This window comes from Epargyreus clarus, unplaced genomic scaffold, assembly GCF_041222505.1.
Source record: "Epargyreus clarus isolate Ecla_fem2 unplaced genomic scaffold, WU_Ecla_fem_2.2 ptg000024l, whole genome shotgun sequence".
In the NCBI taxonomy this organism is placed as follows: domain Eukaryota; kingdom Metazoa; phylum Arthropoda; class Insecta; order Lepidoptera; family Hesperiidae; genus Epargyreus; species Epargyreus clarus.
This window is the reverse complement of record NW_027332231.1, coordinates 6,037,713-6,059,787: the sequence shown is the minus strand read 5'-3', so window position 1 is coordinate 6,059,787 and position 22,075 is coordinate 6,037,713. Positions and strand designations below refer to the sequence as shown.

Sequence of the window (22,075 nt, the reverse complement as noted above, 5' to 3'; positions counted from 1 at the left end):
ATTCGATACCTTACACGTCCGTGTAAAAAATAAGTCACAGAATTAAGTTATTTTATTGACCTCTATGAGAACACTTTTCTTGTAACCTAGATCCTAACTTTCGCACAAATAAAAAAGAAAATAATACAGGTGTGTGGAGATGCCATAAAAATGTTGTGAGGCCCAAAAGTTGTTTACGTAAATTGGGACCTATATCCACCGAGAAATATGGAAAAGAATTTCTCAAGGAGGTTTTCCCTGTCATTTGTACGTAAATGATTACACTGCCTTTCATGCAACCATTACTAAAGTATACCTCAAAACGAAAAAAAGTAAACACATCTAGATAAATATTTATCAACACATTACTGCTTATTTTGTGAATATCGGTCTCGTTTATGTTAATAAGATTGCAGTAGCAAGGGTGTCCACCATGTTAAGTGATCATTGCCGCCCGTGGACATCTGTAACATACCATATAGAAAAGTGTTTCCAAAACTGATCACAGACGCCTCTCCTGAGGACTGGGATACTCGCCTCATAAATGGGTGACTCGGCATCCTCGCCCTTCAACTGAAACACAACAATTGCGTCACGCTAGAAATAGGTGGTGGTATTGACTTGACGACTTGGGTGGCGAAGAGCGGTCCGACGTGCAAAGGGCTACGGGTTCGATCTCCGGTCAGACCGATAACTGAATGTTGAATTTAGGTATCTTTTCTGTGTCTGTGTGTTTGTGTATTCTTTGTGCATGTTCCTGGAACCTACGTCACATAGAATCCTAGTGTGTGCCTGTGAGTGTAGAAAGCGTTTAGACTAATAGGCAGAAGTTAAGACCACTGAATTCTATAAAAATATATATTTCGTTTACATAAAACAAAATATAAAAACATAACTATTACACCGAAATAGTTGAAAAATGTCCAAGAAAATGGAATTTCATATAATACAGGTACCTACCGTAAAATCGTTCCATTTATTACTGTTAAAACATAAAAATGAATGCAGGTAATATGATAAAATCACATGGTTTCCCATTTCCTATACTCTTTGCTTCTAATTTAAGTTAAAGGAGCAATTTATAAGAGGAAGCCATTTCAATAAATGAGTGCGATTTGGCAAGCATGGTAATGCCTTCATTATACAGTGACATACATCCGTTCCTTAGACTTTTAAGTGCATTACATTATGAGATTGGACTAGATTCGATAAAGAAAGGATAAAAAAAAGATACCAGATGCTTGGATACCAGCAGTTAAAATTGATAGATTCTAATAGTTACACTAAGTTCACCTACATTCATTTGTTAGAGAGTTTATAAAAACACTAGAATACAACTGCTTAAAAATTAACCCTATGTCTCCCGTACAATTTAAATGAACCCTTTTTTTTTGTCGAGGGGGAAACCTTCAAAAGGTACCCGACAACGTGGGAGCGGCGCCGAGTTATGTGGGATTTTTACCGCACTAAAACCCCCTCGGTGGCCGTCCTCTGCGCTGCGTTGAGGGCTCAGGGATCTCCAAAGGAACGCAACCGGAGTCCTCTTAGCGCGTTGCCCCGTCGGGCTCCACCCAGGTGAGCTTGACGCTCGCCACACCATCTGGTGTATACGACGGTATGCGATTTATTATTGAATCCGCACTAATTACTTTCCCGACGTTCGGTCCGCAGGGAGTTGGTCAATTTCGGTCATTCGCTGTTACCAAAGGCTTAAATAATTAAGCATTCGGGAACTTTAGTAAGTGATTTATACCGCTCTAATAGGAAAAGCTTATTACGGTATCTCAATTACTGAGACACAGTCTGAGTTACTTAAATTACGTATGTATACGTACATATGTATACGGGTGTTTTCAAAACTATTTTGACATTTTTATGTAGGTAAATAAAAGCATAACTTTGTATTGGACTTTGTGTTACAACATATATAAAGGGCAAAGTGTTGCTCCCTGTAGTTATTATTTATGAATGGGAGCATTGGGAACTGATAATAAACAACAATCACTTTAAAATAATTAAGGTCATCGTTATTTTAGAAAATAGTTGTTTTAAACTATACCTATTGGCATATTTAAAATGGTATAAAATGAAATTGCTTTATTTTGATTCAAAGAGAATGACAACGAAGATAATAGACCTCTCTTATTAGAGGTCAGATACAGATGTTCGTGGGCGGATACGATAATTACCTAAAACAATATCTCTTTCGGTAATATACAGGGTGTCCCGTAAATACCACGACAAACTTGGGGAGAAGATAGGTTAGTATCTGACCTCTCTGAGAAAAAAAAATTGCCTTAATAAAAGTGTCACAGTTTTTTAACTATCCTTATTATTACCTTTCACAATTACGTCTATGTGGGATTATATTCCAATTTTATTTATATCATAAGATTTGAGTCATTTCAAACTTAGAATCCGAAATCAATCAAATAAAGTTTGTTGCAGGTGCCGGCAGCCATTACCGTTTGGGGAGCTGACAGGATAATTTATTAAAACGGAGGCAAATCGCAATAAAGAAGATGTCAAACAAATCGCAGACACTTTTGGATATATTCCAGGAGATTCTCGCCGCATCCGGCAACTCCTCGGACAGCAAAAGCATTAATGAGACTCAAATTTTGTCAGTGTTGAGAGAAACAGCGACTAAGAGCAAAGGAGGCGAGAACATCGGCTCTGTTTTAGTCAAAGTTGTCAGCGATGTGCAGAGCAAGTACAATCTCTCTATCAAGACGGAGACTTGCACCTACTGTGAAGGAGACTTCCGAGACGTTATCGAAACTTACAACAGCATCCATGGATATGTCAGTTTACTGGTAAGTGCTATTACATAAGGAAGTAGAGGAAAATACATACCTTATCAGCAGATTTCGTAATATTACAGTTCACTCATCGGCAGTTTTGCGCTTTTTTCATGACAAACAGTTAAACAAGATAACTACGTTAGTTTGCATGCGAAAATAACCAAAATTAATGTTATTCCTTGCTTTTGAATTGAATATATTTATTATTAGTATTACTATCAGTGTTTTGACAAAAGGGACCAAAAAGGCGATAATAACGGTTTTTTTTAATTATAGTTTTGTTAGAAAATTCTCAATTTAATAAATAACTTACGAAGATACATTAAGTACGTTGTGAGATATAAAAATAATGATAATAATTATACATAGTTTAAAAACTAAGAACCACGCTAAAATCGCACAAGGAAAGTCGTTAATCCTGATTCCTGGTGATCCTGATGAGGTGAATGGGATAAAATTATTGGAATTGTGTATTGTCATCGGTTCTTGACAATTGCTCAAAATTTTAAATTAATCGGACTGTTCAAAGTGGGTAAAAATCGAGTTCAAATATTCCGTTACATAGATACATACATACGTATATACAACCCAAGCTAATAAAAGCGTGGTATTATGGGGAAAAGGGAATAAGACTTACATATTTTTCTAAAGATAACAAAAGGCGTTGCTATCCTGAAAGTTTGAGAATCTCATGTGCCGTTGAAAAACATATTGACGGATCGGTAGGTCTAACACCCCAAGCGGATAAATGACGGATGGAAGGTTATTTTTAGAAAATACATAGGCAGATTATTTTGTACCTAATACAGTATTTCCTAATAAAATCAGCGTATTTTGGAAAAATATCACTCGTCTATACAATCAGTATAGTGAGAATCTATATAATTTGACTGAAAAAACTTGAACTTGCATGAGTACCGTCCTAATAATGATGCGATGTTAATATCAATCAGTTGTACCATTTATCGTAGACATTAAGGGTTGGTTGCACTGAAGGCCCGTTTAAAGTTTGCGTTAAGGTTGACGATAACAATAATTTTGGCGGTAAGTTGAAGAAGACAATAACGTTAATCAACCGAAATTGTCGGTTAAAGTTAAATGTTAGTTATAACGTGATTCAAATGTAATTAATATGGTGCAACCCATGGTGCATAAATTTCCTAACTGTAGATTTGATTGCTTTTTTGTTAATGTTATAGATTTTTTTTAATATAGGAGTAGCAGATGTGCTTACAGTCCATCTGATGGTAAATGCTACTGCCGCCCATGGACATCTGTAATCAACCCCAGTTAGACGGCCATAGACGCTGCCCCTGTGGACAAAGCTGGAACGCCTTGAAAATGTCTGTTTTTCTTACCACACCTTTCAATCCAGAACACAAAAGATCTTAACACTTCTGCTAATAGGCAAAAATAGGTGTGGCATAAAGTGTTCTTCCACCTTCAAAAGTTACATGATGCAATCCACCCTGAGCATTTTGGACCAGCTAAAACAAAATTCTAGGAAGTTATACACTTAATCTAAAAGTAAAACTTTACTTAATTATAAATTTTGCAATTAATGTTTTTTTACGTTACCATCAAGGATATACATTCACAAACTTAAGATAATACAGTTACGGTATTCGCACTTAACATTGTTATTTTCGGAGTAAATTTCCAACTGACAGGTCACGCCAAATTTGATATTGTTTATGTAAAGTAATTCATGGAATTCTGTTAGCATATTAAATCAGTCACTTACTACGTTGTATATAGCCTTTGTGTACTATACAGATTGTAAATGAAAAATCAAGAATGTCTATAATATACCTCATCATCATCAATTCCCTATTGATGGTCCTGCTGATGGGCACTGGTCCCTGAATTTAGGTCTTAGTTCATGCCGACCAAATGTGGTTTGGTAGACTTCTTACGATTTTGAGACCCCTTTTTATAGAGTTTATGATGTTTTACTTAACGCAAATAACTTAGAAAAGGTAGAGGTACTTACTTGGCCGATATTTGAAGGTCAGACCCTAGTACAGAGGTCCAAATTCCTACGACTAGGCTTTCACTTCTTCCCAATATGTTATCACTGCTTAATTGAATTAAAATACCTACTTGTAACATTATAGTTATATTTCGAATTACTTGAGTCGGCAGAATAATTAAGGAATAAATAAGAATTTGTACTCATACTTCGTATCATACTTCAGAAGTAAAAATTAATTGGTTTTCTGAAACGAATCAACGAAATCACGCCGATTGTAACTCCAATTACATTTAGAAGAACAGTAGCGTTAATTTGCCTCATTTTTAATTAATTCTGTACAGAAATTGCTACAGCGTAATAGGCACTTAATATTGTCCTCATTCATGTAACAATGCGAAAAAAATTATGAAATCTACGCCTTATTCTGAAAGCTCAAATTGCACTAATTAAATTTAATTATTTATAACAGTTCAAATGAGGATTTGTCTTGTAATGCTACAATTGATATGTACATTATTAAAGAATATAATTCCAAATTTTGGGTTCCTATGTGTCTTTAAAATTTATATGTGTGATGTGTGTGAGAAAATATATACAAAACATATAATAAAATCCGAAATATATATTTTGGGTTAAATAAATGTTGATTTAATTTTTAACTGTACATTATATTGATGGTAACTAGAAAAAAAACGAAAAAAATTATAATAAAAAAAATACGTACGACAGGTAGGGAGTCCTTACTGCATTTTGAATAAGTCCCTACTAGGGATTTATTCAAAATGCTGTATATTCTTGGAAAGCTCTCGTAAAATTTTAACCTTATACATATATATATTTTCAAAATTGTTTAAACGAAGTAATAACTTTAAAAAGTAGCTCTTATTTGAAATCACTGTCGTTTCAAAGTACACACTGAATTTAGAGCGTCATTATGTTATTATGAACAAATGAAACGTTTAAATATTAGCGAAGTTAGCGGGCGTCTTATTCTATTGCTTTCAATTGTTCCTCTGACCCTTTAGAGCCACGGAGGTTGTTATTGTCACGTTTCGAGGTTCGGTGCTAAATATTAATTAGTATCCACGTTTTCAAACAGTTCAAATTGTAAATCCAATTCAATAAGGTTCATATTAGGTGACCAAAATACGGTTTAAGCGTGCATAAATCTCGTATTTACTACTTAGAGCTATTGTATTGCGACAGCATTTGTCTCACGGCTAATATGTAAGCGACAAGCGATAAAACAGCTATACAAAGTTATCTGTATTATGTAGACTGTAGACAAACTTATTTTTTGCTAATAGGTCGTACAAAATCGTACAAGTCGTACAAGCTAGTACATAGCGACAGTATACTTTTGAATTGCACGCTATTATCTTCTTTTGCAAAATTAAAGAAGTAGTTGGGCATGCAATCTATCTCATGGTAACTGCCACTTACGGACGCCTATCATGGATACCAAGTAGGATTGGAATACTACCTGAGACCACAGAGGTCTTGCAATAGCGTCTGAGAAATAAGCTAAACAACCTCGTGCGTTTATGTCCCATATGCTTTAAAAACATCATCGGAAACTTAAAGGTATAACCTTTAAGTTTGTTTGAGCAAAAGGTTACATCGCCTTTAAATTATTACCTCTGATTGTTCTTATATTATTAAATGTGATCAGAAATTTGCCTTCACCTTTAAACTTATATCTCTACGAGCTTTTGCCCGCGGCTTCGCTCGCGTTACGAAGTAATATTTTCATCTCCTATTTTATCCCCTTGGGGATAGAATTGATCAAAATCCTTTCTTAGCGGATGCCTACGTCATAACATCTACCTGCATGCCAAATTTCAGCCCGATCCGTCCACTGCCCTAGGCTGTGGGTTGATAGATCACTATGTCAGTCAGTCACCTTTGAGTTATATATATTTAGATTTCTTATTTTATCCGATCTCATGATAAAACTGCGATGACAGATGACATTTGATTTTCCCGTTTATCCTATTCGATGGCGATAGCATAAGTGCACGAAAGTGCGGGGGAGTTAATAACAACTTATGTTACGAGCTGACGTTTACGTTTAGAAAATTCGAATTGACGAGTTGGAAACGGGGGTGGGCGTTTAGTATGTTTACGTTTATCGAACAATTACTGGGAAGTGGGAGTAAACAGTGAAAAGGTCCTCTGCGATGCGGCTGTAAATTCACTAAGAGTCAAGGTTTTTAGAGCTTAAGAGGTTTGTTCCTGTTGAATTGTTATATACTGAATTTTATAGAATGAAACTATTTCGATTAAAATCAGTGAAAAAGTGTATATTAGAAATCATGACCATATTTTTGGGACAATAATATTTTAATGATTTTAAGTAGTAGAATCTTTCGTGGTTCTAAGTCGGCAGCGCCATGGTCATCCCTGTCTGCCTATTAACATCCTTCTCAAGTGCTTTAGGTGGTAGAACCCTTTGTAGTTCGACTCCGGCGGCACCACCGCCACACCTATTTCTGCCTTATAACAGCAGTGTTAGGCGTTGCTGTGTTCCGTTTTGAAGGGTGTGGTAAGGGAGACATACTTCTCTGAGGCGTTCCAGCTTAGTCCTCAGGGATAGCGGCGTATCTGTGGCCGACCTCAGGTAGGAATACCTAATCCTATCTGGGGTTGATTATAGATGTCCATGGGCGGCAGTAGCCACTTACCATCAGATGGACTGCATAATCGTCTGCTACTCCCATATTATAAAAAAAAAATGCTATTGTGGCGTTTTGAACAGTGTAATAACATTATTATGTAAACAGTATAGTTGTAACCCACCTCGGGTAGGAAACCAATACTATTTAAGGTTGATTACAGATATACATGGGGTAGTTGTCAGAAAGCCGAATGAATCATGAATATTGAATTCAGAGGAACTTTGTAATATATTTATAAATACTTTTGTTTTGTTACTGAGGATTATATCAGAATTGTATTCCAATATAGATCGTCAACGTCAAATTTTTAATTCTTTAGACAGCGGGAATGGGAACTGTCTGTTAACACTGACTTTATTTGTTTCTTTTATAATATTTCTGTTCCAATACGACGATGTTCAAAGGGGATTAGTTTTAGCCTGGTTTTCCTGGTAATTCCATTTATATAATTGAAGTTGCAGATGAGCATGCAGTACGACTGGTAAGTGTGGTCACTGCTGCCCATGGACTTCTGTAAGAGCTGCATATAAAGCTGCGTATGTAAAAGGTGTTCTACCTGATGCCGCTGTCATTCCTAAACAGGAAATGTTCGCCTCGTATATAAGTTTGAGGGAGACAGACTTTTCCGAGGCGTTCCAGTTTATACCTCAGGGGTAGCGGTGCATCTGTGGCTGACCTCATGTAGGATTAAATTTTAATCAAATCCTACCTGGGCTTGATTACATGTGTCCATGGACGGCAGGAGCCACTTACCATCAGGTGGACTGCATGCCCGTCTGCTACTTCTATATTAAAAAAAAATTAGCTGGCAACCTCAAATAACAGGGATACCTCAGCTCATTTGGGATAATTTGGGTTAAGAGTTTATCACTTCTTTCTACGTCAACAACACTGGTGAAAACAAAAGTTGTTACAGATGTCAACGAACAAAAGCCGATATATTAACCTGTTCTCTACAGGTAAAGGGGGAATATCCTGACGTAATTCCGACAATAGCAGTCAGTCAGTGGCCATTAAACGTGAAACTGGATACACGTGAATGGACCTATACAACGTCAAAACCGTGTTAGTGAACTGTTCATATATTTGTGTAGCTCTATTGTTTTCGTTCGTAGTAAACAACTAGCTTTTGCCTCGAACTTCGTACGTACATGTGACATAATAAACTTTCAAACCCCTTGTTTACGCCATTATTCGAATTTTTCTGTAGCTAGAATATTATTAGAAAAACAAAATACCCGATTTCTTGAAAATACTTACAAGTATATCACTTTCACAATATAGACGAATCTAATACTAAGTCATGTATACGGTAAAAATGTCTCATACATACATACAAGCATACGCTCAAAAACATTACCTTCCGCAGTCTGATAAAACACTTAAAATCATCTCTCATGAAATTATAGGCTCATCAAATTCCTGTTAATACTTTGTTGCGTTATATAAGGACTTATATATAAAATTTCAATTATTGAGGGCCAGCCGATACGGCTGAATTCAGCTGTGCGTTTGATATATGGATGAGCCAGCACCTCTTTATGTAAAATATGGTCACTGCCGCTTTTCAAGACAGACACAGAAAACAGAATCCAATCGAAATGATTTGTGTGATATGTTCCTCATATTTAGGTATTAGGTAGCTAGAAAGGAGAAATCATAAGAATATTCTATTAAGCCCGATATCCAGAGGTCAGTATGAAAATCTCTGTCTGAGAGAAAAATTGAATTTGGTTTTTAATCAAATTATGTGGAGGTTGTGACTGATTTTACATGCAGAATGGACTGGCACTCGCCAGTCGTCATGTTATGACAGTATATTTTACTTGTCTGTAAGTTCTATATTCGGCAAAAAACCATTCAGATCAGAAACTCTATTTTTATAAATTATTTTATTATTATTTATATTATCTGCAAATAGACAATAATTATACTTAATTACTTAATTAACAATTAAAACGATCACACACGTGCATGATGATACAGACAGTACAGATACAAGTACCTACTCATTTCTTATCCAATAAATAATTGTTTTAAAATTATTAATTACAAAATATCAAAGTATCTTCTAGTTATACTTAGTTCAGTCGAATAAATATAAGGAAAATACCTAAAACAAAATAGACTTAACATTAGGTGAATTGCAAGCTCGTTTTCTGTTTCAATTCTCTATAATTAAAAATATTCTTTAAATCTTAATTTAATGAGGAGAGTTCTAAGGATTTAAAAAAAATTTTGTTACTTTGTACGCATGGTTCACCCCGAGGTTAAAATCGCAATTTTGACTGTGAAAAATAACCCTTTGATCAACTCTCGTGTTTGTGGTCAACTTGTTTCCAAAATTTTGTTCAAAAAATAACTTTCATACTTTCCATTTATTAACAGTTTGTCCATTTTTCATTGTTGCCTTTATCCATATTTTATATATTTTTTATTTCATAGATATAGTCAATATATAATATACTTATGAATCACTAAAATTCTTTTAAACAAAATAATTATATGGGCCTTTCAAAATAAAACTTGTGAATCAGTGAAAAAATGGGTATAGCTTACCTACCCATCTAAAAAAATCATAATAAATGTTTCTTTTTGGAAAAAATTGAACCTAAACCTATATTACTATTAGGTTTCCTAAATCAACTTCCTTTTTATTTAAAAAGCGGCCAAATAATTTTATTTCCGAACATCCCATCATAGTTTAGCATGGTGCCTCTTCCTGTCATTTTTTCGTACGAAATCGAACCATTTTTTGTGGGGTCGAGTCACGTTTGGCCTGTCAATAACTAGCTATAAATGATTAGGTAGCTCTACTTTTTCCGGGAGAAATCTTGTTGGTACAAGCATTTATTTTTCGGCAAAATAGTTGCACGTAGGTAGAACCTCTAGGTTCGTATAAAATATAGATCTGACCTTTCACTAGACATATTTGTTTGGAGACAGTTTTAAGGTAACATACCAAATATGGTCAAATTAAAATATAAGTAATATGGATGCGTCAGATTGGGCTCTATGTATGATGAAATTATTTTGTAGATCATTAACCGAGTCGAAAGATGGACTTAGTATTTCTATCTTGACAACTTTTGGTTACTAGCGATAAGAAATTTATATTGAGATGTTATTTTAATCCTCTACAAATTCTGTGATGGTTATAACTTAAAAGATATCCGCCCTACGTCTAAAGTCGCTTTTCTTACGATGAGAGCATTACCAGAATATTTTTTCTATGTACCAAAACGCATGGCTGGGTTGCTGCCGTTGCCGTTTGCTAATCAAAACGTATCTTCCAACATTACGGTAGCAGCACATAAATAATAAAACCAGCGAAGAAAGCTTTTGAGAAAACGTGGAACAATTTCCTTTTTAATCTATGTTGACGAGTCACGACAAGTGACTGGCGTTGTTTACGCTTGTCTTAACTTGAGCACTTGATGTTGTTAACGTGTTGCTGTGCGGGTAATTTTAAACGAATACAACACAGAATAAGGTTAGTTTATGTCTACAGACATTAAATACTTGACACGGGCCGTGGCAGACATAATCAAAACGCACGGCTGTGTGTTGGACAAATTTTATCAGCTCGAACGCTCTAGCAATGTATATAGGGTGAATTTTTCAAATAGGCCTTTAGGGCCAAATGCGATACTATAAGGATTAGCGAAAAATGCTGAAAGGAGTTACGAGGCCAATTTTGATAAAAACTAAAACTGCATCATTCGTTTTTTAAATTTTTTTCCGTAGCCGGGAATCGAACGAGTTCATTTAAAAAAAAATATAAGGATCAAATTCTGGGAAGTAATGTTATGTGACAAATTTGTTGTCAATTTACGTAGAACTAACACTTTAATTACATTTCAACTTAATAAGCACAGCCACATTACTAACGGATTACTGACTCTAAATTAAAGGTACTAAGTCATGGCTTACTATTATTTTTTGCATTAAAACTGAAGAATTGAGCGAGGCACGCCATCTTCACTATAATCTCATTAGATATAATAGTTTACCATGCTTAATGTGTTCTGTATCGCGTAATGTTATACTAATGTAGTGCTTATTAAGTCAATTCACGTTGAACTAACACTTTAATTACATTTCAACTTAATAAGCACAGCCATATTACTAACGGATTACTGACTCTGAATTACAGTGATTAAGTCATGGCTTATGTTGAGTTCGGTAATCTTACTCAAATTATAAATGGGAAAATTAAATTTCAATCGAGTACAAAATTGTGTATTTAAATAAAATGAATTAAGCATAGATATACATTGTATCGTGGAAAAGGTAAATAAAGGATTTTACACTTTATTAAGAAATCATACAAATAAGGATGCAAAACAGCAGAAGTACATGTAGTGGTGGTGCTACCGTAATTAAAGTAAGGACCCTACCTATTTTAATGAAGGAAATCATAACTTTTCTTGATACGTAATATTATTGTTATCGTTATAAGTCACGGCTTAAATAATACTAACTATACATTAAACTATCAAAAGAAGTCGTGGCTTATAGTTATATAACACTTAGTAATAATAACAACAGAATCAATTATGTGTTAATAACAACGTTAACGATAAAACCCAGTTTGGGTCAACTTTCTCGAAGTTTAGATTGGTTCGTACAAATTACTCTGTGAGATTCTATCTAGGATAAAGTGGCCCTCGAGACTCAGATTCCGATCGTCTGCCAGGGAGACAATTACCTCTGTGGTATACGAGACCAAATTCGCAAACTATTTGAAATTATTTTGTACGGATCAAAAATTTTATTTAATTGGTCTTATGCTCCTTATTATTAATCAATACGTCTTCTATTCAATGTTTGTCTATTATCGCATGTTAAAAATATTATCGTCGTCAACCAATTACTGTGTCACTGCTGGGCACAGATCTCTCAGAAAGAGAAATAATAGGCTATAGTCCACCGTGCTGGCCAAGTGCGTATTGGTAGACTTGACATACGATTGAGATTTTTTTTATAAATCTCTCAGGTGTTCAGATCTCCTCAGGATGTTTTTTTTCGCTGTTAAAGCAAATAATTCATTTCTATTCAAACCTGGGCTTCGAATGAGAGACCAAGTTTCAACCACTAGGTTATCATTACTTTAATCCAATTTTCATTTAATCGAAATTTGATAATGTCTATTATGAACTTTCTAGAATCAGATCGATCGATTTATGGTAGGTAAATCGTTAGATGGATTGATTATTAATAATAGGCCTAAATCTTTAATATCATATATCAATGATATAAAAGACAGAAAAAGACATAACTGGTCATAAAAATCTTGCATTTCTTGAAATATCTCGTAAAAGGATTTTGTGAAGGAGCTACTAATAAAAATCTTTTTTACGATCTTTCACATATACGGCGTAACCAATATAAAGTTAATGTAATGTTAAATGATGACGGTGTGCATTTTTTCTCTTTTAAGTCTCGATAAAAAATAACATAGTTTGAGTATTTTGCCTCAGGTATATCTTTATTTCACTGTGCTTAAAAATAGGTAAATACTTAAATAATGATTCGCAAACTTTCTAATGATACGATGCCTTAAGTGAAAAAATGTAATTTAATACATACCGTCGTAATCACCAGATGTTGTGGGAGGAGCAAACGCTCCCCCAGGGCAGAGCCCGATCCGGGCATCGCGCTTGGAGGACTCCGGTTGTGTTCCGTTGGAGATCCCGGAGTTCTCCAACAAGCGCCGAGGACGGCCACCGGGGGGGTTTTAGTGCGGTAAAAATCCCACATAACCCGGCGTCGCTCCCACGTCGTCGGGTACCTTTTGAAGGATTCCCCCTTGAAAAGAAAAAAAAAGATTGGCAATGTGTGTTTAAAGTACGAGTATCTCCAAATACTTATTTCATACTTATAAGTTTTACCTAAGTAACATGTATTCTTATTTTACTTAATCGGACGTTCGATATAAATTATACGTTATAAGCAACAAATAATATTGGTTTTTAAATCATCACTGAACCAACAAGAAAGTTACATCTATCTCAGAATTACAGTTTATGAAACATTTACAAAATTTTAGACCATTTACTTGTAGAATGTAATTTGGAGCGCGTCCTGGTCCTATTTTGCCTGTCCCTTGAACTGTTTCGAATTGTTACTCAGGAATCATAGAAATTTCTGTAAAAGAAAATATGTCTACTCCCTACGAAGTCTTCTATCTTTGTGTTATACACAAGTGTTGTGTCAAGTGGAAAATATTAAAAAGGGGATATCATTTTAGCATATAACAGCCATATTAGCGAAGAAAATAATTTGAGAATTTATTTTTAATACTTCTTGATGAATTTATTTTTAATACTTCTTGAAATTGATGTAATCTTAGTTGTGTTGTGCGATTCCTTAGCTGTAATAATACTAAGAGCACTTCTGTATCGAATCTCGGCTTAGAACGTTTCTAGTACAGAGGGTTTCGGACCACTGAACGTTGAATATCTCAAGCAAAACAAGATACGGTAAACATAAAGCGTAGATATTGCAAAGGGACTATGTTTGAGGGAAATTATATTGAAAATACTTAGTTCATGGTCATGATATCGGTCTTACTCGTATGTATACCGACGTCGAACGACAAAGGGTTCTACCACCGTCAACCTACCTTACCTTCAGTTAAGGATAAGTATGATAATTTATGAAAAATTATGTATTTCTGGCATATATCATTACTTCTTAAATTTGAATTTGATAAATGACTCCGTTAGTAGAATAATATAGAGTGCGATTTTTTTTTCAAAATGAACTCATTGGATTCGATTTAATAATCTGATAATGCAGTTTTAGTCTTTATCAAAATCGGCCTCCTAAGTCCTTTCAGCATTTTTTTGCCAAACTTTATATGTACTTGGAATTGGCCCTGAAGGCCTGTTTGAAAAATTCACCCTGTGTATTTTTGCATTGCATTCCATAAAATAATTACTTATACTAAAGGGTACCTAGTAATATAATACCTCGCGTACCTACTATCAAGAAAATTTAATATAACTCCAGTACAGCATCAAAGTCAACTATAAAAATCTCATAGACATTATTAACTTCAGCCTCTATACTAGATAATTGGATCAAAATCAAGTTAATATCGGCTATTATATTTTTCTCAGTGCATTTAATAGAACGGAAACAAAATACAAATAAAGTTGGCTCTGGAAAATAGCACTATTGTTGAGATTTGGGTATTTTTCCGACCATATTTTACATAATTGAAGGTGGTAGAACCTATAATAGAATAGGTGTGGCACAAAGTGCGCCAAACCTATTTTTGCTTATTAAAAGTAGTGTTAAGCGCTGCTGTGTTCTGGTTTGATGGGTGTGGTAAGGGAGACATACTTTTCCGAGGCGTCGCAGCTTAGTCATCAGGGGTAGGCTCCTCTTTGGCCGACCTCAGGTAGGAATATCTAACCTTATCTGGGGTTGATTACACCAGGCTCGTATGCTACTCCCATATTACAAAAAAAGTTTTTATATTGTCGCATAAAAATATGACCACAAAATCATAATTTAATTTATCATTTATCAATTTTATTTTATTAACGAGTAGTATGAACATAATATTCCTTTAATTACATTTATAATAACTGACTATATAACTGACGAGCACTTGATTTTTTACACTCTAAACTTGTTTAAATACCTTACAAAAAGATAATTAATTTAGGTACACAAGATAGTCTTTAACATTCTTGATTGGGACCCTTGTTGAAGTAACAAGAACTTGCATTTCAGAAACTTTCCGTTAATTTATAATTAACAAGGGTCTCGTTGTAACTTCGCTTGAGTTTATTCCTTTATTTGTAACTTCGAGAATGTTTGATTAGGATAAGCACTATAAATCAATCTGTCTTACAAGAAGGGCTAATGAACATAATTCGATTGTTTGTAATGCTTCGAGTTGGTAGGAACTTTAGTTGTTTGAATAAGTAGGCACCACCGTCGTACCGATATACGCCTGATAATAATAAGTTCTGAGTTCTACTTTGAATTGTGTGGCGGGAAAACCTGCACCAGGTATTCTAACCTGGTCCTTAGGTATACCAAAGTATACGTGGCCGACCTTAGGACGTCAGTACAATCTGGCGTTGACTAGAAATAAAATAAAAAATAACGAATAAATTGCTTTCTACTCGTACAAAAGGTGGTGGTACTCAAGGTGGTAGAACTCTTGTGGTAAAGGTGGTAGAACCCTTTGTGGTTCGACTCCGGCGGCACCACCGCCACACCTTTTTCAACCTAATAACAGCAGTGTTAGGCGCTGCTGTTTTCCGGTTTGAAGGGTGTGGTAAGGGAGACAGACTTTTCCGAGGCGTTCCAGCTTAGTCGTCAGGGGTAGCGGCGCATCTGTGGCCGACCTCACGTAGGAATATCTAATCCTATCTGTGGTTGATTATAGATGTCCATGGGCGGCAGTAGCCACTTACCATCAGGTGGACTGCATGCTCGTCTGCTACTCTTATATTATATAAAAATACAATCACAGTCTATGTCTAGGAGAAGCGGATGCCACACAGATTGCATGCTTGTATGATACTTCTGTTTTATAATAAAATCTGTCGACATTATTTCTTTGCAGCACAGATATCAATCAATATAAATGTCGACTATAATCGGCTCATTTTTGGCATTTTCCCGCGATCTGCCAATATAGAGACATAAATTACAACTTTATATACTTTATGTTCAATAGTTTTGATTTAATATTCGTCTGTGAGTTATATTTTTCAGCATATATTTTATGCAATATCTTTTATATTGTAACGTTTACTGTCATAGTATCAAAAAATCACATTGTTTTCAAATATAAGCTCAATTATATTCCGCGTAAAACTGCTTGTCCGCTCTGAATACAGAAATAAATCGCGTCGCCATAGCAAATTGTATGATACACCTGCTCGCGGAAATTTCAGAGCGGACTAGCAGTTTGGCGCGGACTATACCTACTTCGCTTTATACGGGCGTCATAGATATACATAGCACACAAAACCCAGACCCAACAGAAATCTATTCTCATTTAGATATTTGTCTGGCCGGGGATCGAACCCGGGACTCCCTACACGTCAGCCCGATGTCCGCCCCGCCACGCGGGTCGTCAACTAAGTTTGTCTTTAATTATTTCTATTGTATTAAAATGTTTGTTCTGTTAATGGAAATTTTACTTAAATCTGAATGAACCGCGCCCGATACGTAGGCGTGAATTATTTTCGCGTTGAAAGATCTATACAAGAATATTTTGACTGAATCTGACTTTCTCATTATAGTTTTACCTTGAACACTTTACATACAATACCAATACAATTTATAGGAAAACAATGTCTTGTATATTTTAATAGTCTATTGGCCAGCGCGAGAGAGTATTACCTAAACCCCTTTTTTACTCAGAGATGAGACGACCAGTAGTGGGACAGGAAATCACGGACACTCTATGTCAATGTTGGAAACTTTTAAGAAAATATAGATAGTAATTTCGAAAACACAAGAATTAAATCCACCGGCTACCACGGTTATATGATCGTAACCATCCAAAGCAAAAGTGAAACGAGCCATACACTTCACACCTTTATACTGTTCTTCTTATCTTACTCTATCTTTGCATTATTATTAGTAGTTAAACGCTATCCACGTGGCCACGTGACCAGCACCCTCTCCCACCTGCATTTGAAAACAATGCACTAGACAGTTGAAGCAATAAGCCCTCAGCTAACGTGCTATTTTTAATATCGGCAATCGACTATTTACCTGCGTTTATTAAGTTTGTAACGAAATGCTTCTCTCCGCACTCATTAGGTCGTCGGTTGGTTATTTTGGACGTTCGAGCAGCAACGCGAAATTCAAAACGCGATGCAGTATTGAATCAGTCGCAAGAACGCGCGTTTTCGATTTAGAGAGAATCAAGTCGCCAAACGTGATGCGACATCGATGCAACAACTATAACAAATAGTTGACGCCAAAAGTCACATGTCTGCTAGGACTATAACTCAATATCTATAAAGTTCATGTAATTGACATTGCTGAACAATTTTGTAATTTTGGTATTGTTGGAAATTTTGTGGCTCACGAGTTTGGACTAAAATATTCGCTAAATGATAAATCTTTACGTATTTGGACAAGTTCTGTCTGTCTGTCGAGTTCTGACGAAATTGTAGCGCAATGCTATTTTTATTACGCGAATTCTTCGTACCTGGGAATACTTTTCCGAACAATATTACGATATTCGTACATACCGTGGACGGAGGATACTGTAATATATATATATAGGTATTGCAGCAGTGATAATCTAGTGGTTAGGAAACTCTGCCTCTTGATCGAGGAGTCCTGGTTCAAATCTCGGGCACGCACCTCTGAATTTCAAAGTTATGTGCGAATTAGGAATTAATTATCACTTGCTTAAAAGGTGAAGGAAAACATCGCATGGAAACCTGCGTACCTAAGAAATCTTAAAAAGAAAAGTTTTCAAAGGTGTGTGAAGTCTACCAATACGCACTTGGGCAGCATGGTGGACTATGATATAATCCTTCTCATTCTGAGAGGAGACCCGTGCCCAGCAGAGGGGCAGTAATGGTAATGACGTTATCTGTGCTTAGTGTAACTGCAGACAAAAATGCTTCGCAATCATCATTCCGTTTCCCATTTCTGGAAACTACGTCTTTATTAAAATAGTTATAGAGATAAGGAAATTTTATCGAGTAAGTTCCTCCTAAATCCGTAGCTCTATATGTGATTGTGATTTCAAATTTCAGATTCAAGTTGATGTGAACTTTTAATGAATATTGTGTTGAAAGGGTGGCGTCACAATTACTTAGTTAATTAGGGTAGTAGTAGGTAGTTAGTTAGGGTATATTAGTTAAGTTAAGGGGGTTAGTTAAGGGATGAAACTAATTTTCGATAATGCTTTTGTATGCTGTTTTAAAATGTCTTTAAAAGGTATTCGGAGGTATAAAGGCTTTTTTATAATTTAGGAGTAGCAGACGAGCTTGCAGTCCACGTGATGGTACTGCACTACTGCCGCCAACTGCCTACCGCCGACATCTGTAATCAACTCCAGATAGGATTAGATATTTATATCTGAAGTCGGCCACAGATGCACAGGATTAGGCTGGAACGCCTCAAAAAGTTTGTCTTCCTTACATGTACCCTACTACCCTACTTACTTACCCTTACCTTTACCTTTACCATTACTTTAACATTGCTATTATGAGACAGAAATAGATATCGCCTTGAAAGGTGTTGCAAAGAATGTTTATCACTATCACATCTACTAGATCGCTAGAAAAAAGAAAAAATATTGGAAATTCGATAGTAACTTTTAACATTAACATTTTTAGTACGTTCTTATTAATGTCTTGATTTGTTTCAGGTGTGTCTCATAGGAGTGCTGGCGAACACCATGAACGTGGCCGTGCTGACCCGGCGGGACATGGCAGCCGCTCCCATCAACCGCCTGCTCAAGTGGCTGGCCGTCGCAGACGTGTTCGTCATGCTCGAATACGTACCCTTCGCCATCTATAAATATCTGGTAGGTTTGTTGTACCAATGACAGTGTGACAGCTGATTTGTACGGATTGTCATCACAATCTGGAAGGAGTCAGAACTTTTTGTGGTTAGACGGTTGTGGCACTGCCGTCATACCTGTTTCTGCTTCTTAACAGCAACGTTAAGCGTTGTTCAGTTTGAAGAACAATAAGTAGAGATGCATGTACGTTTGTTGACGAGGAGCAACCTTGAAAAGATACCCAGTGCCGTGGAGCGACAATCAGTTATGTGGGATTTTTAACCACTAAAAATGCATCTGTGTCCTGATTGAAGACTTTTGGGACGGTAATGAGCATAAATTGCGTAGTGCTTTGTTTTTTTTTTAATTTTGATAAAGTTATGAACTTAGTGCTATTGCTAAGCATAATTCACTACACTAAGCTAATAGTCACTATTATATTATCATATAATTTAGGGATGACAGATTTCTCCAGCATATGAAACACAAGTGAAACTTAATTTCACATCAGGGGGCCTAGCCAAGTTGACATTCTACAGTCGCTTGCGCTGTAGAAACGCTATAGAAACGCTAAAATGTATGAAATTATCAATGATCACGTGATCAAAATAGCGAAGTAGAAAAGTCGTAGCCAAGTTACACGATAGAATAGAACGCTAGCGATTCTACAATGCTCATGTCATTGCTTTTTTCCATACAAATGACAATCTTTGACAACCTTTCAACAACCTTTTGACTTTTTTGTCAAATTTGTTAGCGAAGCGTATTCTAAGATAAATGTCATAGTGAGCGATCGCGCCGACCCTGTAGAAAACGTAAACGCTAATAAAATGGAGGATATTGTATCAGCTGTTTGTTACTTCACGACGCGCTATCACTGCATTATAGACTTTAATTACTTTTGATCATTTGAAAATGTATACTTTAAATGTGTTGAAATTTGAATATGGCTCTCTATAACTAGGGTACCCTAAAATATTATAGAAATGTATTACACAGTCGTTTTTCTATTTTAAATTAATAGGAGCATATAATATAATAGATAGATACGATAGAACATAGAGTTATTCCAGTGTTTAAATAAAAATATTGTCTCAGTTTAACTGTTTTATTGCATAATTATTAATGCTTCTCATATTAGCTTTACTTGTAACTAAACCATTTATTTACAACCTAAAATAAAATATAATATTAATATCTGTATCCTATTTTTCATTATTATCTCCTGATTCAATAGCAATCTCCCTGTCTAAGCATAAAGCTAGTGGTTATGAGGTTTAACTTGTTGGCATGGCATGTGTGGTATACACCCAGTGGCATTTTCATTTATAATAATTGCCTCCTTGGAATCCGCTCCTACGATGGAAGAAGATCCTGAGTAGCCCTCCTTTTGATGAGCTTTAAAGTGCGGGTGGAATTCATAAGTTCACTAGCAAGTTCATTGAAGTGTCTTTATATGAACGAGTATATGATTTTAGTTTATTTGTCACTTTCTCTCTCACCGTTGTCTCTGTGGCATAAGCATTTTCGATTGGAAGCGCTGTATGATGTCCAAGTTTGAGTTGGATGCGGTTCCCCCAAAGTTCGGATCCATATGACCATATCGGTTTTAGTATGGATTTGTAGTGGACAAGTTCGTTGCTGAGAGACTTTCGTTCCATGAGCCAGTAAATCTTAACAAGTTGGACGTCCAGATATTTTCCTTTGGGCATACGTATCCTAAATTACAAGTACAAGTAGGTAATTTTATACAAAATACATGCAATCGCTGTAACTGTCATTAGTAATATCGCTATGAACAATTTGTATACTCTTTGTAAACAATCACTAATCACCATAGTTACCGTCCATAAACACATTATTAAGTTTAGTTTTTGCAAATAATTTTAATTAATAAAATACATGTGCTATAAAATATGGTATATTTTTTTATTTATATTATGATGATATATTGTAATATTACTATTAAATAATTAATCATTACCATGTAGCTATTTTGGCTGGTGTAGAAACCAGACGATATTGTATTTGACGCCTAATTGATGTAAATGTGATAGCTAACCATAGACTTATCATATATGTAGAATGATATTAGCTAACGAATAGAATAGAAAACGAATAGAATGCAAAGTTTGTAACATGGCTAGCCCCCCAGAGATTCTTGAGAATCCGAAAATTCAGTTGACCTATTTCGTAACACCATATTCAATAGTGTCACTATATATACATATTATATATCACCATATTCTATATATAAATTGAACATTCTATTGTTTAATAGGTCGATCTATAGAACACACCCTTCAATTAAACCCTTGTGAATAGAAATTCGCCTAACTGTATTGTATCTTCGTATGATTTTGATATTAATTACGAAGCATTTGAATAGGTAGCTATCACTAATAGAGTGAACTGGTAGAGCATAGTATATTTTCCATCTATTTTTTATTTAAGTACACACAGGCTAGTGCGGGTGGTTGGAACTACTGAAAAGCTGAAATTTGCCTACTAATTACCTACGCACTTAGCTTTGAACAATCTGTCGTTTCTGGGATATGAAAATCGTGTTATTTAATGAAGTGAAATAAATGAAACGAATATAGAGGTGAGGCGTATATACTGGAACAGGTTCAGGGACTAGGTATTTTACCGGACTAGGTAGGACCTAGTCCAACTTTTAATATGTACCTAGTCCAAGACCACATTGTACGCGTGTCGCGTACACGGACCATAAATGATAAGACTTAATGGGACTAGGTGGAACAGGTTCAGAATAGGGCTACGGTATCCCCTGCCTGTCGTAGGAGGCGACTAAAAGGGGGCTTCCGGGGTTGCGGGCGGCAAGAGGGCTCGAACCGTCCAGCAAGCGACCCCGGGAAGGACGGCGGTATGTGTGGTCGCATACCGTCGTGCACACCAGATGGTGTGGTGAGCATCAAGCTCATCTGGGCGGAACCCGACGGGGCACAGCGCAAAGAGGACTCCGGTTGCGTTCCGTTGGAGATCCCGGAGTCCTCTACGCAGCGCCGAGGACGGCCACCGGGAGGGTTTTAGTGCGGTAAGAGTCCCACATAACCCCGTGTCGCTCCCACGGCACCGGGTACCTTTTGAAGGTTTCCCCCTCGTTAAC

General features: G+C 35.9%; 1 protein-coding gene across 1 annotated transcript in view; it reads left to right on the top strand.

The window, feature by feature from the left end:
• Positions 1 to 22,075, top strand: part of NGR-A8 (neuropeptide receptor A8) — a 59,955-nt gene that overhangs the window by 14,802 nt on the left and 23,078 nt on the right. The window contains exons 2-3 of the mRNA XM_073086813.1: positions 2,428 to 2,795; positions 18,811 to 18,969. Coding sequence (XP_072942914.1) covers positions 2,502 to 2,795; positions 18,811 to 18,969 — 453 coding nt within the window. The 5' untranslated portion in view covers positions 2,428 to 2,501. The remainder of the gene's footprint in view (positions 1 to 2,427; positions 2,796 to 18,810; positions 18,970 to 22,075) is intronic.